Raw genomic sequence first — 14,219 nt, forward strand, 5'->3', positions numbered from 1 at the left:
GACAACTAGAGACTACGCCACCCTGGAATCTCGCCAGGGTCAATACTAAATGAAATTTCCTATTAAGGTAACAGGTTAGCTCACAGTGAATCGGCGAAAGACGTGGTTCAAGTCACTAAAAGTTCACTAAGAAGGTCTATAAACCAAATATGATGTATCTTTTTTTCCCCTTTTTATGTTTGGTATCATTTTAAATGTCTCAGTGTGATTGGTAAAATGGTCTTAATTTCATTGCAGTCATTGGTATAATCAGAAAGATCTAACACTTAGGAGAATTCTGTTCTCCTCTTTGGGTGATGTCTCTTTAAGATATCTGATAATTCTCGCCTCTCCCCCGAAACCAGGTGTTACCCCCTGGGGTACTTGAATTGACCCAACTTCACTGGAGCGCTGAAAAGACACACACGCATTATACCTTCGCCCACACCATTGTATTGCGTCGTTGGGCCGACGGGTGGCCTTTACAAACTTAGGTACAATACTTATACTTATTGCAGAACTTGGTTGGTTATTAGATTGCCTAAAAATGGTAAGATTGTACATTGTAAGCCATTGTGTTGATATTTTCAACTTAAACACTAGTGCATCTTAAAGAGGCATACTTTCATACAGAACGCATGTGAGCAGCAAAGATTTATGTTCATAATTATAATTGGTAAGTACAGGCTGTTCTATACCTTTATGTGACATTTTAAGTGCATTTAGTTGCAGGTTATTAGTTGTTATGTGTATTACAACACTGTTAAAGTGTTACCATGAATGATTACACAGCTTCTTAATATCCAATGACTGAGAATTATTATTATTATTATTTTTTATTTAATTTTTTAAAATAAAAATTTGAGCTTATTTATTATCAGAACGAATCAAGAATATATTTTGTAATGTGACAATATTTGTGTATCCGGTGACATCAAAAGTAGTTTGAGATGACAAAATATTTGCTGCTAAAACTTAAATCTATGACTTCACACATAAAAATAACCAAGACATTTAAGATTATTTAAAACAAAAAGTCAATAATGATGTAATAAAACTTTATTGATCCATTTTTATCTCTTTCTTTATCCATTCAACAAGAGTCTTTTTGCAAGAGCTCATAAAGAGATGACACATATGGAGAGGAGTATATATAAAGAGTGTTTTAGGCGTTAAGTAGAAGGTAATACAGAACTCTGCAGTTTACAAGTACAGTATTTAAAAAGCCTAACATCATCATCCCAGGTTACCAGCGTCATAAGACGGAAAACAAACGCACTTGTGCGTGTCACGCTCTGTAGATCATTAAGAAATGGCAGGTGTAGCAGAGGATGTCACACTTGGTGGTGGGTCTATTTTCTCCAGTTGTTTCTTTACGCTTTCGTACGCCTTTTGCCACTCCTCCTTGGAGAGAGAGGAAGGACTAACCTCCAGAAACCTGTAGGCATCTTTGGTTTGGAGCTTAAAGATGACAGATGCTTTTTTACAGCCTTCACCAAAACTGCTCCAAGCCTGTGGAATTAAAACATTTACAAGTCACGTTAGACTTTTAGATGAATCCTTAGTAATGGCTGGACAAAATGAGGGAACCCTCAAGCCTTCCCTTCGGGTACAAATAAAGAGAAATAATAAATAAATTAAACAAAATAAATCAAACATTTTAGAATATCTTACTGAAAATGTTTTGAATCATGTAAACATCACTTTTACCTCTTTAGCTGTTTTGATTGATGCTAGAAATTCATCTTTTAGTTCGGCAAGGTCTTCAATAAGATCTTCTCCAACAAAGGTATTCTGTTCCAGGAAGTCCAGCATTTGACCAACACTCTCCCAGAAGTTTTTGAGCTGAATCAGAATTGCCTGAATTTTTGTCAAGCTACTCTGAACATCCTTTAGATGGATGGGGTCGGGTATGGAATCTGCAGAGGGGAAATAAAGGTTTCAACAAGCCACACGTTTGCTCCCTGTCTTAAACTAGACTTGAATCTTGGCACAGTCTTAAGCATGACTTGTCATATTGGTATACTATAAACATGAAAAAAAACAGACTCACTCTGTTCAAAACTGGCTTCGGCAACCTTCATCTGCTCATCAATGATCTTTACTTGGACCTGCCACTGCTTCTGCTTCAGAGCAGTCTTTTCAGCGATGAGGCGATTCAGTTCAGCTTCAAGAGCCTTCATATGTGCAACATTTTGAGGATCATGCACAGCATCATAAATGCTTTTAACAATTAGCCCGATGAATGGAACGATTGCAGCTAAGATGCCGAGGCCTCTACGTGTTTGGGTTATGGATCTGGCAAATACTTGAATCTCTTGGATTTTGCTGTTTATCTTTTCCTCAGTTTCATCGAGCTCTTGTGTGGTTTTTTGGAGTTCAGATTTCAGATCATTCAGGCTTTTTTCAGTTTGCTTCAACTCTTGGTCTTGGTCAGTAATCTTTTTATCTGTATCTATTTTTTCCTTGACAACATCACTGGTGGATGCTACATCTTTGTTGTGTAAATTATACCTATACAATGTTGAAGAAATGTTGCAGTGAAATTAGCATTTTATAACAATGGGCGGGTGTAACTAGCTTAAAAGTTTAGCTTAAAACATGTTCATACTTCTGCCTGATTTTAGCAGATGCATGTAGAAGAACAATTCAACTGCTCAAGGTATTTTTGAAATATGTTTTCATGAGGAAAATGTTCTTACTTTTCCACCATCCTGTCCACATCAGTGATAATGTCTTTGATCCAGACTCGTGCTTTCCCTAGGAATTTGACTGCCAAAACCGCCTTATTTTTCACCACAGCTTCAGCCAACATGGGAAACAGCGACTGAACCAGGTTCTCACTGGTCAAAATACACTGTGAGAAGAAAGAGACATAAGATCAAGTATCTTAGACTTAAAAACAAAACAATCAGAACTCTTATTGCTTGTATTTGTCCTGTAAATCTTTCTGAAATGCTGCTCATAATGCTTCTGCATTAACTGTTGTTATTATAATTTAAGTTCAAAGTTGAAAGTTATAAAAATCTAAGATATGCATTTAAACTTTATAAGAAGCATATCAAACCAAGTTGATGTGTACAAACTCTTAGGTTATAAAAGATTTTACCTAAAAAAACCTGAATATTTTTCACATTATGATATTTAAACACATTATGTATTTATTTCCAGTTAAGGGAGAGACTCCTATAACTAACTTAGCTAAATTTAATCTCCAGCTAACAGACCCCTTATGTTTGGTGAATTGACACAAATTTCACAGAGATGAAAATACTGAAGTCAAGAGAAAGTCTGAAACGTTACTTTCAACATAGTTGCATCCGAGGATCCAAACAGAAGCTGAGTTTCCACAGCGCGACTCCTGATGATTCTCTCCAGGTTGGGGAAGTTGGCCAGGCTCAGGTAAGAGAGATGGTAGAGAAGCGCTGTCTTTTCGGCAGCAGGGAGAAGGTCTTGGACAAAGGTTGGGCTCCACTGGGACACAGCCACTGGTGAAAAAACATTGCAAATTTTAAAGGCTGAAAAGATCACATTGATGGCTGGTATTATTTTCTGTTTGATAAAATAAGATGATACTTGCTTTTGTTATCAGCCATCCTTAGTAGGTTTACACAAAAATGTGTGTAATGCGTTCTTATACAATGTACTGAAAGCAGAACAGTTTGGTTTGGTTTAAAACGTTTTGGAAAATACAAAATAGAAATTTCATATCTGAAAATTATTATAAAAATGTTAAGTGAAACTGACTTACCTTTGCTTTAGTAAGTGAAATGGAGAACAAAGTATCTGGTGCTTTTATACTAAAGGTATGACAACTCTGCCTCCGCCCTCAGAGAGAATGACCTCAAAAGAAACATGAGATTATTGAGTGTGGTTAAGGTTGTGATAAATGGAATTCTGTGGAATTGAACTTCCCACCAAATTCTGCAATAAGTATCAGTATTGTACTTAAGTGTACTTCATGTGTATCTACATACCATATCAATGTGTACCCCAGTTTGAATTAACTCACTAGTGCACAACTTAAATACATGTATATACTTCCTAATAACATTAACATTATAGACTATTACTCAGTGATATGTTCCGTAAAATAAAGTGCAACAGTGAACACTGCAAAAAAAAAAAATAGTGCTCGGTCCTTCTTTCAATTGTTTCTTTGTCTTTTTCAAAAATACAGGTAACACTTCACGCGTGTTGAAATTTTAATCCACACGACTATCTATCTCATGAATCATCAGGAACTAAGTACAAAGTTTTTCATTCATGACTTCATGGATGAACAACACCTTAATTAAAACATTAAGTAAGATGAGTACATCATCATTCACAAAAAAAAGTAGGTCTTTACTATCCATTTTGGATAAAGCTACAGTTATGGTACATGAATCATCAGGAATTCATGCATGAAAAAAGCATTAATTGATGCATGTAAGACTACTTCAATTATTAAAGGAATATACAAAAATCGTCTTGGTTACGTATGTAACCCTCGTTCCCTGAGTAGGGAACGGAGACGTCACGTCAGTGACTGATGAATGAGAGTTTCGCTTAGAAGCCTATCACCTTCGAGTTCTTACAAAACGAGCCAATGGCAAAACAATGCCATGAATTTGCATAGCACAACTCTGAAGGAGCAGTCTCACTTTATGTTATGCTAAGGAGCCGAGACTGAACTCCCGGCTGTTCCAGCAGTACAGCGGTTGTGGCAGGGGGGGCGTAACATTTCCGTTCCCTCCTCAGGGAACGAGGGTTACATAGGTAACCGAGACGTTCCCTTTCACTCAGTCACTCCGATTTACATCAGTGACTGACAAATGGGGGTCGCAATTCAATCACAAGTCTTCCAGTGCCCTTTCGCAAGCCTGAGCTCCCTGACATGAGACTAGCACGGACGAAGGTCTAGGCTTAACGCAAGAATACCAAGGTACACTGGGTGGCATATCCCAGGTGGAATATGTATCACAGCGCCTACCTGTAGGGAGGACTTAGAATACACATATGACCCGAGTACGGGATGCATATGTAAAAACTCAATCCAGCCCGCAGGGTGGATTGTTTCAACCTCGAGATGGCAAGTGGTCTTGCCAAGGGAAAGCCAATTCGTGCTCTTGCCTTCAAACTGACTTAGGTAATTTAGCAGTGACTGCATACGCTCACTTGTGAGCTGCGCGTACATGGTGACCGAGTCGATTTCCATACTGAGAAAAGAGATCCTCTGGACGGGGGAGAGTTTTCTCTTTTCCCAGTTGACCTGAAGGCCCAGATGGGCAAGGTGCCGGAGCACCAGGTCCCTGTGTTCGTAAACCTGCTCTCGAGAGTGAGCTAGAATCAGCCTGTTGTCGAGATGGTTCAGGATGCGAACCCTGTTGCCAAAGTGGCACAAGGGCTGCCTCGACGACTTCTGTGAAGATGCGGGGAGACAGGGCTAGTCCGAATGGAAGTACCGTGTACCGGTATGCCTGCCCCTCGAAAGCAAACCATAGAAATGGTCTGTGTCGAAGAAAAATGGAGACATGAAAGTGTGCGTCATTCAGGTTGATCGCTGCAAACTAATCCAACGGATGAACACATTCGAAAATGCATTTGGCTGTCAACATCTTGAATGTAAGCCTGTAAAGGGTTCGGTTAAAGGTGGACATGTCCAGTATTGGCCGTAACCCACCGCTCTTCTTGGGTACAATGAAGTAGGGGCTGTAGAAGTTGGACTTCATTTCGGCTGAAGGGACAGTCTCGATCGCACCCTTCGCCAGTTGGGTAGCGACCTCCACACGCATGACAGGGGCATTGCCACCCACCATGGTATAACAGACTCCCCAGGAGCAGGGAGGAGACCGTGCGAACTGAATCGCATAGCTGAGCCTGATGGTTCTCGCGAGCCAGCAGGACAGATTGGGAAGCTCTAGCCAGGCTCCCAAAACTAAACTGAACCAGCGTGGTCATGTGAACCACAGAGGTAACCACGATAGGGCAGCGAGGTGGAATGACCGGCCCAGACGTGGGAGGCAGAGCGTCCCGTTGTAGTGGCACGGTCATATGCCGCGTCCTGATAGAAGAGGCCAGGGAAGGACGAGCGTTCCGTGGCAACCTCCTCTGACAGGGGTCTGGGGACAGAGGGGAATGAGAGTGGCGAGGCGGAGCGTCGCACACTGCCATCCGCGGCCTCGGGAGGCTCAGAGATGGGAATGTCAGTTCTTTCTTCCCAGCCCTCCACCTGTAACCACCTCCTGGGAAGAACTGCAACCCATCTCTGAGCTGCCCGTATCAGGAGCGCTGCTTTGCCTGCCGTTTGGCAGGTTGCGGGGCTGGTACGGGCTGGGGCACCTTCCTTTCTGGGAGGAGCGGGAGCCGCAGGAGGGCGCCCCTGGCGGCGAGCGGACTGAGGCGTCTGAGCTGGTGACTGTGTGGAGGCAGCAGCTGGCCGCCAGGGCAGAATATGTTTAATAGCCTCAGTCTGACGGCCGAGAACTGTAGGGCAAAGTCCTCGACCGTGCTGCCGAAGAGGCCAGCCTGGGATATGGGGAAGTTGAGGAACAGTGTTCCCTCGGCCTCCGGCATATCAGCCAGGTTAAGCCAGAGATGTCTTTCTTGGACCATGCATGTGGGCATCACCTGACCAAGGGAGTGTATGGTCACCTTCATCGTCCGTAGAGCGAGGTCGGTGGCTCTTCCGTGAGCCCTGGATCAACCCTACCCTCGTACATGTCTCTCAGCACCCTGGCCTGGTAGACCTGAAGGATGGCTAGCCTGCCCCGCAGCTCTATAGGTCTTTGCCACTAGAGTAGACGAAAACCTATAGGCTTTGGGTCGCCACGCCAAGTGGAGGTGCTTATGGGGACACAATTGCATCGCCACAGAACGCTCCACCGGGGGGACCCCAGCATACCCTTTGGCCACGGCTTCATCGAGGCCAGAGAAGGTGGAAGAGGCCGCTGAGCAGTCACGAGAAGTCAAAGGAGACTTCCACAATCTCATAACCTCTTCATGCACTTCCAGGAAGTAAGGAATTGGGGGTGGGTGCTGACAAGTGTCAGCACGCGCCGCCCCCAAATACCAATCATCAAGCCTTGAGCGTTCGGGACATGGTGGAGGGTTCCACACAAGCCTGATGCTCGCGGCTGCCCGGGAAATCATGACAGTCAGTTCTGGATCAGACTCGGGCAATGCTGGTGCCCCCGAAGGAGGCAGTATAGCCGTGTCTTCATCTTCATCATAGACATGACGTCATCTGCCAGGGCGTCAAATGAAACGCTGGGCCTGCCACAAGACTGGCCAGCGACCTCATCCGGAAAACTCACGGGCTGCAATGTGCAAGAGGGGGGTGTGGCCGGAGGAGAATTCATCGGGTTGTTCCACACCATCAGCCTCAAATCACCCTGGCCACCAGCCAAAGTATCCCCTCTCGTGGAGGGAATAGATTGGGGTGTGGCAGAGCGGACTCTACCTCTATAGAGGTCATTGAGTCTCGATCGCAGCGTTGTGATGGTCTTGTTCCCGCAATGAGAACATGCCGCATCCACGAATTCCATCTGAGTGTGATTTAAGCCCAAACACGCCAAGCAGTGTTCGTGCCCATCAGCAGAATTAATCTGTCCACCTCACCCAGAAATACACGGGCGAGACATCTTTATAATGATGCGCCGCGTGCAGCTCTTTTAGAGAGGATAAAACTGCAACCGCAGTAAAAAATAAAACTGCAAACCGCAGTGCTGAAGCGCCCAGGGAGAAAACACACACTGTTGGCAGGTCACTGCACAGACCAACAGCAGGAATGAGATCTCGCTAGAACACGACGTCACACCAACACCGCTGAAGATTCAGAACTCGTAGACAGCTTGCAGTGGAGTGAAGCGAAGAAACACTCGGCTCAGAAGCAAAAACATAGTGCGAGATTGCCGAGCTGCTACTTTTATACCCACGCAGTGGATCGGAGTTGCGCTATGCAAATTCCGCGGACCCATGGCATTGTTTTGCCATTGGCTCGTTTTGTAAGAACTCGAAGGTGATTGGCTTCTAAGCGAAACCCCCATTCGTCAGTCACTGACGTAAATCAGAGTGACTGAACGAAAGGGAACCACATTACCTCATGCATGCATACAGGCTTGAACGGTATATCTAGTAATGTGAAACTAATGTTTTTTCATTAATTATGATCTGAGTTATCAAGCATGTTCATGTCTTCTTCATAGTAGCCTGCAGGTAAATGGACAGACCCCAAAATGGGCCCATCACAGCACATATCACATGAATTCTGTTGACATCCAAATACAGTAGTCATCATTAACTAAGCATCAGCTTCTCATGACTTCATGTATGTAGCACCTCAACTAAAGTTGTGACTTGGAAACTACTTGATGAACAATGTGTTAATGATGGCATAATTGTGAAATGACATGAATATGAACATGAAGGATTCATGAGGAAAATGTTTGGTTTAAACAAGTTTTGGTTTTATACAACTAACAGTTAACAAAGATTTTAACACTGTTGTCGCTACAGCTGCTCGAATGCGGAGAAACCGGCGGACAGCGTACAACTCGCTGGAAACTATGGTAATGCAGGCCTGTCAATCAGCGGCCGTGAGCGGGGCCTGAGCAGGATGATGTCACACTGCTCAGAGAATCAAAACCGCATGTCTAATGAGATTGCTTTGGTTTAATGGGGATTAAAAAAAAGTAGAGGGTGGATTTTTATCATTGTAGGGTGGTTGTCCACACACACTGCCAGCACACATGTAAATGGTGTTGTCCAAACACCATGTAAATGTGGATTTTGCATAATAGGTGCCCTTTAAATGAAAATTCTGTCAGTAATTACTCACCCTCATGTCATTCCGACCCCATAAGACATTCGTTAATCTTCGGAACACAAATTAGAGAGCTGTTTCACTCCTTCATAGCCTGCTAGGTAATTGCAGCTGCCGGCCCAGTAAGTTTGGAAAGACATTGATAAAATAGTCCAAGTGACTACAGTGGCTCAACCTTAAGTTTATCAAGTTACGAGAATACTTTTTGTGTGAAAGTATAAATATATATACTATAATATACTATAAAAAAAATGTTTTATATAAATAATGACTTTATTCAAGTATTAATTTTCTTCTGTGTGGGCCTCTGATGCGAGTTCACGAGAGCGCCAGGATCCATGCGCGTGAACGAGCTTGAACGACCTTTGTGGGGTGAGTTTCACGAGAGCGCCACAACGCATGCGCGAGAATGAGCTTGAGTGAGTTCAGAACTACATGTCCGCTTTGTGGGGTGTGGTTCGCTAATCTCACTTGCCAAAGTCCATTGGCTTGTTTTTGTGTACACTCGAAGCTGATTTGGCTCTCAGATGAGATCCCAATTCATCAGACAACTGACGTAATGTCGAGCGTGACTGACTAATAAGAAACTCAAACTTCTGCTCAGTATCTACAAGTCTTGTAGCCTAATACAAGGTTAAAAACTTTCAACAAAAAGTTTCTGACTGGGGAAAACAAAAAACTATTGTATTGTGTTGCTTAGCTCTCAGAGACAAGTTGCTACTAAATTTACCCACTTCACTAATTTCCTTAAATTATGAGATTCATCTTAACTGAGATGCAGAAATATCACAGAATCAATGTTCTGAAAAAAAAAAAAAAATCATGCAAAAGAATCTGCTTACCAACACGGCCGGTAACCCATTGCTTTCGGTGAGAAACCTTTAAAATCAACTGAACAGTGTCGTAACGTCAACCGATAACTGACGTGAAGGCCGTTGATATTTTTATGATCCTAAAGTGAGTTTCTTAAAATACCTTTATAACTTTGCTGGCTAAAATGTGTCCATGCTTATGTTTGTTTTAATGGAAAGGTGTTATCTAGATTGATCTCTGTATCCATACGATAACATTAAGTGAAGAACAGAGTGAAAATCTTTCCGCTCTGTGAACAGTATCATCCAACTCAAAGATGAATCCGAATATTAGCGTGTGGCAATCGGCCACGAGAGCCAATGGCATTTCATGATGAAAGTGACGATAAGCTTCTTCAGGTGGCGATTTGTGAATGTGATCAGTTTCGGGTTTGTTCCTTAAAGCAATCGTTTGGAAGACTTGAAATATTTGATATTTTTGAATAAATTATTGTGACCATACTTTTATCTGCCTGTTATGTGTTTCATATTGAGAAATGGTTAGGGTTAGGGTTAGGGGTCAAAAGACTCGGTCAAAAGTGCTCAAAAAATCATCTATAAAATAGTCATACCCCAGAATATCATGTCATGGCGACACAATTATACCCCAATATATAAGTTCATGATGATAAAATTCACTCACAGAATTTTTACAGTTTACAAGATGCAATTTCTCAAGAATGTACGTTACCCATCAATTCTGACTCTCGTCAGTATTTCATCAGCCAAGATAAATAAGAAATCGGTGTTGCAATGGCAAAAAATCCTTATTTCCTTATTTCCTTAAATCCCTTTTGCAATAAATCCTTATTTCCTTAAATCCTTTTTGCAATAAATCCTTATTTCAAATGCAACGATATTACTCAATCACAGAAGTGGGCGTTTACACTGAAGTCTGAAATGAGACATAAGTCTTAAAGTGTTTAAATCAGAGTGCTAAAATCAGGGTAGAAAATGACCTATGTATGAATTACGACAGTTTTGATGTAATTCTACTAACATTAAAAGAACAACAAGGGAAATAAATATGTATGATCTTTTTACATGAAGATACAAAAATGAAGCTGAAATCAGAGAGTGAACTGAGAAAATGTACAGAACAAAGATATTTATTACTAGCCATTAAACCGAACTAGCAGAATGTTTTCTTATCCTGTTAGTAGTCTGGTGGGTTTTTTGTGTGTTTTTTTTCAGTACATATGACTGACTTATTGCTTGAATCAATACTGCTATTACACTATTTATGTTCATGTGTTAATATTTTGCTTGTAAATGAAGTGACTTTTATGAGGCTTTGCGCTCAGCACTCATGGGAGATTTCTGTCTCACACAGGCTTTTGGCAGATAAAGCCCAGAGTCCAATGTTAGTTTTAGTCAATAAGATTTTAGTCGACTAAATCTACAGTGGATTTAGTCGAATAAAATCTAATGGTTTTAGTTAAATTGTAATTGCATTAATTTAGAATTTCTCAAATATTTCCAAACCCATTATATACTCCCGGAGAAAACATCTATTAACCTGTAAATATGAATGATTTTAAAGTTTGAACATGCAATAAAGAAACAGATTTAACTGCTGTGACATTAAAAAAAATTAAATAAAACGTACTCGGTTACTAACGTAACCTCGGTTCTCTCTAGAAGAGGGAACGAGTACTGCGTAAGATATCTTACGCTAGGGGAAAATCCTTTTTCCGCGAGATATTGAAGCCAAAAATTATCCTTAATTTTGTAATAATGCAAAACGCGTTGCGGCAGCATGCAGACATAGGCGAGACAGCTCGCGCGCCTATTGGCTGCTCTGCGGCAACTGCAGCAGCCTATCGAGCGAGGCCTGGCGTGACGCCAGACCCAATCAGGGCACTTCGCGCCCGCTGCGTCACGTCCCGCCGAAATGGGCGTGGTCTAGGCCTATAAATACCGCTCGCAGGCAGCTATTATCTGGTTTTTCATCATCGAAGCAACCAGAGCGTGTGCATGCACGGCAAGATACGCAGTACTCGTTCCCTCTTCTAGAGAGAACCGAGGTTACGTTAGTAACCGAGTACGTTCTCTTACGAGAGGTCTCTCGTACTGCGTAAGATATCTTACGCTAGGGGACCCAATGCAAAACGCCGTGCATGCTGAGATCTGACACCAAAGACCCAAGGGCGAAAGCCTGGGGTACATATAGTGCACAATCACTCAGGGAACTCACAGGGAGTCCAGGAAGAGGGAGGGGCGAAGCCGCACTCTTCCACATATGGTAGCGTCGCTGAGACGCGAATTTCATCATACAGACAGGGCGGGGTACGGCCTGAACTGATGGGGGAATGTGGGTCTTACACAGTTTGCCCAGGCACATCTCGTGCTGCTACTTTTTTTACTGTCGAACATTGAGCTGTGCTCAGTAGACGCAGCATTCTGAGCTGATCACATCAGGTCAGACAATACTGGTAAACTTAGACCGACAGCAGCCTGGCCTGCAGGGCGGGAACCTCTAGGTTATAAAACCTTATAAATGTAGACGGGGAGGCCCAGCCTGCCGCCATACAAATATCTTGCAAGGCAATCCCACTTGACCAGGCCCACGAAGAGGCCATGCCTCTCGTGGAGTGCGCTCTGACACCCAACGGGCACTGCATGCCCTTGGAGGCGTATGCCAGCGCTATAGCATCAACTATCCATCTGGATAGGCTCTGTTTCGACGCGGCTAGTCCCTTAGAACGTCCGCTAAACGAAACAAAGAGCTGCTCCGTCTGTCTGAAACCAGATGAGCGAGACACATAAGCTCGTAATGCCCTGACTGGGCAGAGGAGGCTCGCGTCTCTTTCCTCATCAGGGACCGGTAGGGCTGACAGGGAGATAACCTGCGCCCTAAACGGTGTGTTGAGGGATTTCGGAACATAACCGTGCTTAGGTTTGAGTATAACTTTTGAGTCATTAGGCCCAAACTCCATGCACGCCGCGCTCACAGAGAGCGCGTGCAGATCCCCTATGCGCTTCACCGAAGCGAGAGCCAGCAAAAACACCGTCTTGAAAGACAGGTGTTTCAAATCGATTGACTGTAAAGGCTCAAATGGCGCACCTTTCATGGCTTCCAGAACCGTAGAAAGGTCCCATACGGGGACTGAGGGAGGTCTGGGAGGATTCAGTCTCTTAGCCCCTCTAAGGAAGCGGATGACTAAATCGTTCCTTCCTATTGACTGACCAAGCGTTGTTTCTGAGAACGCTGCTATAGCCGCCACATAAACTTTGAGCGTGGAGGGGGCCCTGCCCCCATCCAACAGCTCTTGTAGGAAGGAAAGCACCTCCGCCACACCACAGTCTGTGGGTGACACACCACGGGCTGTGCACCAGCCCGAAAACACTGACCATTTCGAGGAATAGAGTCGTCTCGTAGACGGAGCTCTAGCCTGCGTGATCGTGTTTAATACTCCTTCAGGGAGTCCAACATGTACCCGTTGATGGCCCAGACATGAAGGGACCACAGTTCCGGGTGAGGATGCCAGATCGAACCGTGGGCCTGTGAGAGGAGGTCTCTCCTCACTGGTACTGGCCACGGGGCAGTACTTGCTAACTGCATCACGACTGGGAACCAAGGTTGGTTTTTCCAGAACGGTGCCACCAGCAGTACTGAGCATCCTTCTTCCCTGATCCGTTCTATCACCTGAGGCAGGAGAGAGACGGGGGGAAAAGCATAGAGCGGGCGGCGGGGCCACACATGGGCCAGCGCGCTCCTGCTCTTTGAGAAAAATTCCTGACAGTGAGCGTTTTCTCGAGACGCAAACTGGTCTACTTCCGCTCTGCCGAATTTCTTCCACAGCAGTTGGACTGTCTGTGGGTGTAGAGACCACTCGCCTGCCGGAACATTGTTCCTGGACAGTCTGTCCGGTCCTATGTTCAGGAGCCCTGGCACGTGCGCTGCTCTGAGCGAGCGCAGGTTGCACTGAGCCCATACCAGGAGGCGTTCTGCCAGCCTGTACAGGTTCTTGGACCTGAGGCCGCCCTGGCGATTTATGTAGGACACCACGGACATGTTGTCCGAACGGACCAAGACGTGGCGTCCTTTTATCTGGGGACAAAAACGCGTCAGCGCGTTGTCTACTGCCAGCATTTCGAGGCAGTTTATGTGCAGGAGCTTCTCCCGTTCCGACCACTGGCCGAAGAACGGTCTGCCCTCGAGCAGCGCTCCCCATCCCGAGGTGGACGCGTCCGTGGACACCACTTTCACCCTCGAGGAAGTCCCCAGGCTTACACCTAATTGGTACCAGTCGTTCGCTCTCCAAGGTTTCAGAGCTGTGACACACTTCTGATTGACCCTGAGGCGAAGCGAACCGGATGCCCACGCTCTGCGTGGGACTCGCGCTTTCAGCCAAAACTGCAGCGGGCGCATGCGGAGCAGGCCCAGCTGGAGCACTGACGATGCTGAGGCCATGAGACCTAGCATCTTCTGAAATTTCTTGAGCGGGACAGACGCGCCGCAGCGAAACGCGTTTCGTCACTTCGGCTCGAAGTAAATGTGCTACTTCTGTTTTTACCGTGGTCTCGACGCGCGCCACATAGCGGCGAGGGCGTCGGCGAAACTGCAGCGAATAGCCTCT

At 44.5% G+C, this 14,219-nt stretch overlaps 1 protein-coding gene across 1 annotated transcript; it reads right to left on the reverse strand.

Moving 5' to 3' along the window:
* Positions 1 to 1,221: 1,221 nt before the first annotated feature.
* Positions 1,222 to 6,135, reverse strand: LOC311289844 (uncharacterized protein; the record flags this gene model as incomplete). Its single annotated transcript, XM_084408090.1, has 7 exons — positions 1,222 to 1,491; positions 1,690 to 1,898; positions 2,033 to 2,493; positions 2,682 to 2,836; positions 3,283 to 3,467; positions 5,140 to 5,383; positions 5,815 to 6,135. 7 exons carry the CDS (start codon positions 6,133 to 6,135, stop codon positions 1,285 to 1,287), a joined length of 1,782 nt encoding a protein of 593 aa, XP_084264216.1. The 3' UTR covers positions 1,222 to 1,284.
* Between the last annotated feature and the right edge of the window lie 8,084 nt (positions 6,136 to 14,219).

The sequence above is a fragment of the Rutilus rutilus genome (genome assembly GCF_951802725.1).
Source record: "Rutilus rutilus genome assembly, chromosome: 4".
In the NCBI taxonomy this organism is placed as follows: Eukaryota; Metazoa; Chordata; class Actinopteri; order Cypriniformes; family Leuciscidae; genus Rutilus; species Rutilus rutilus.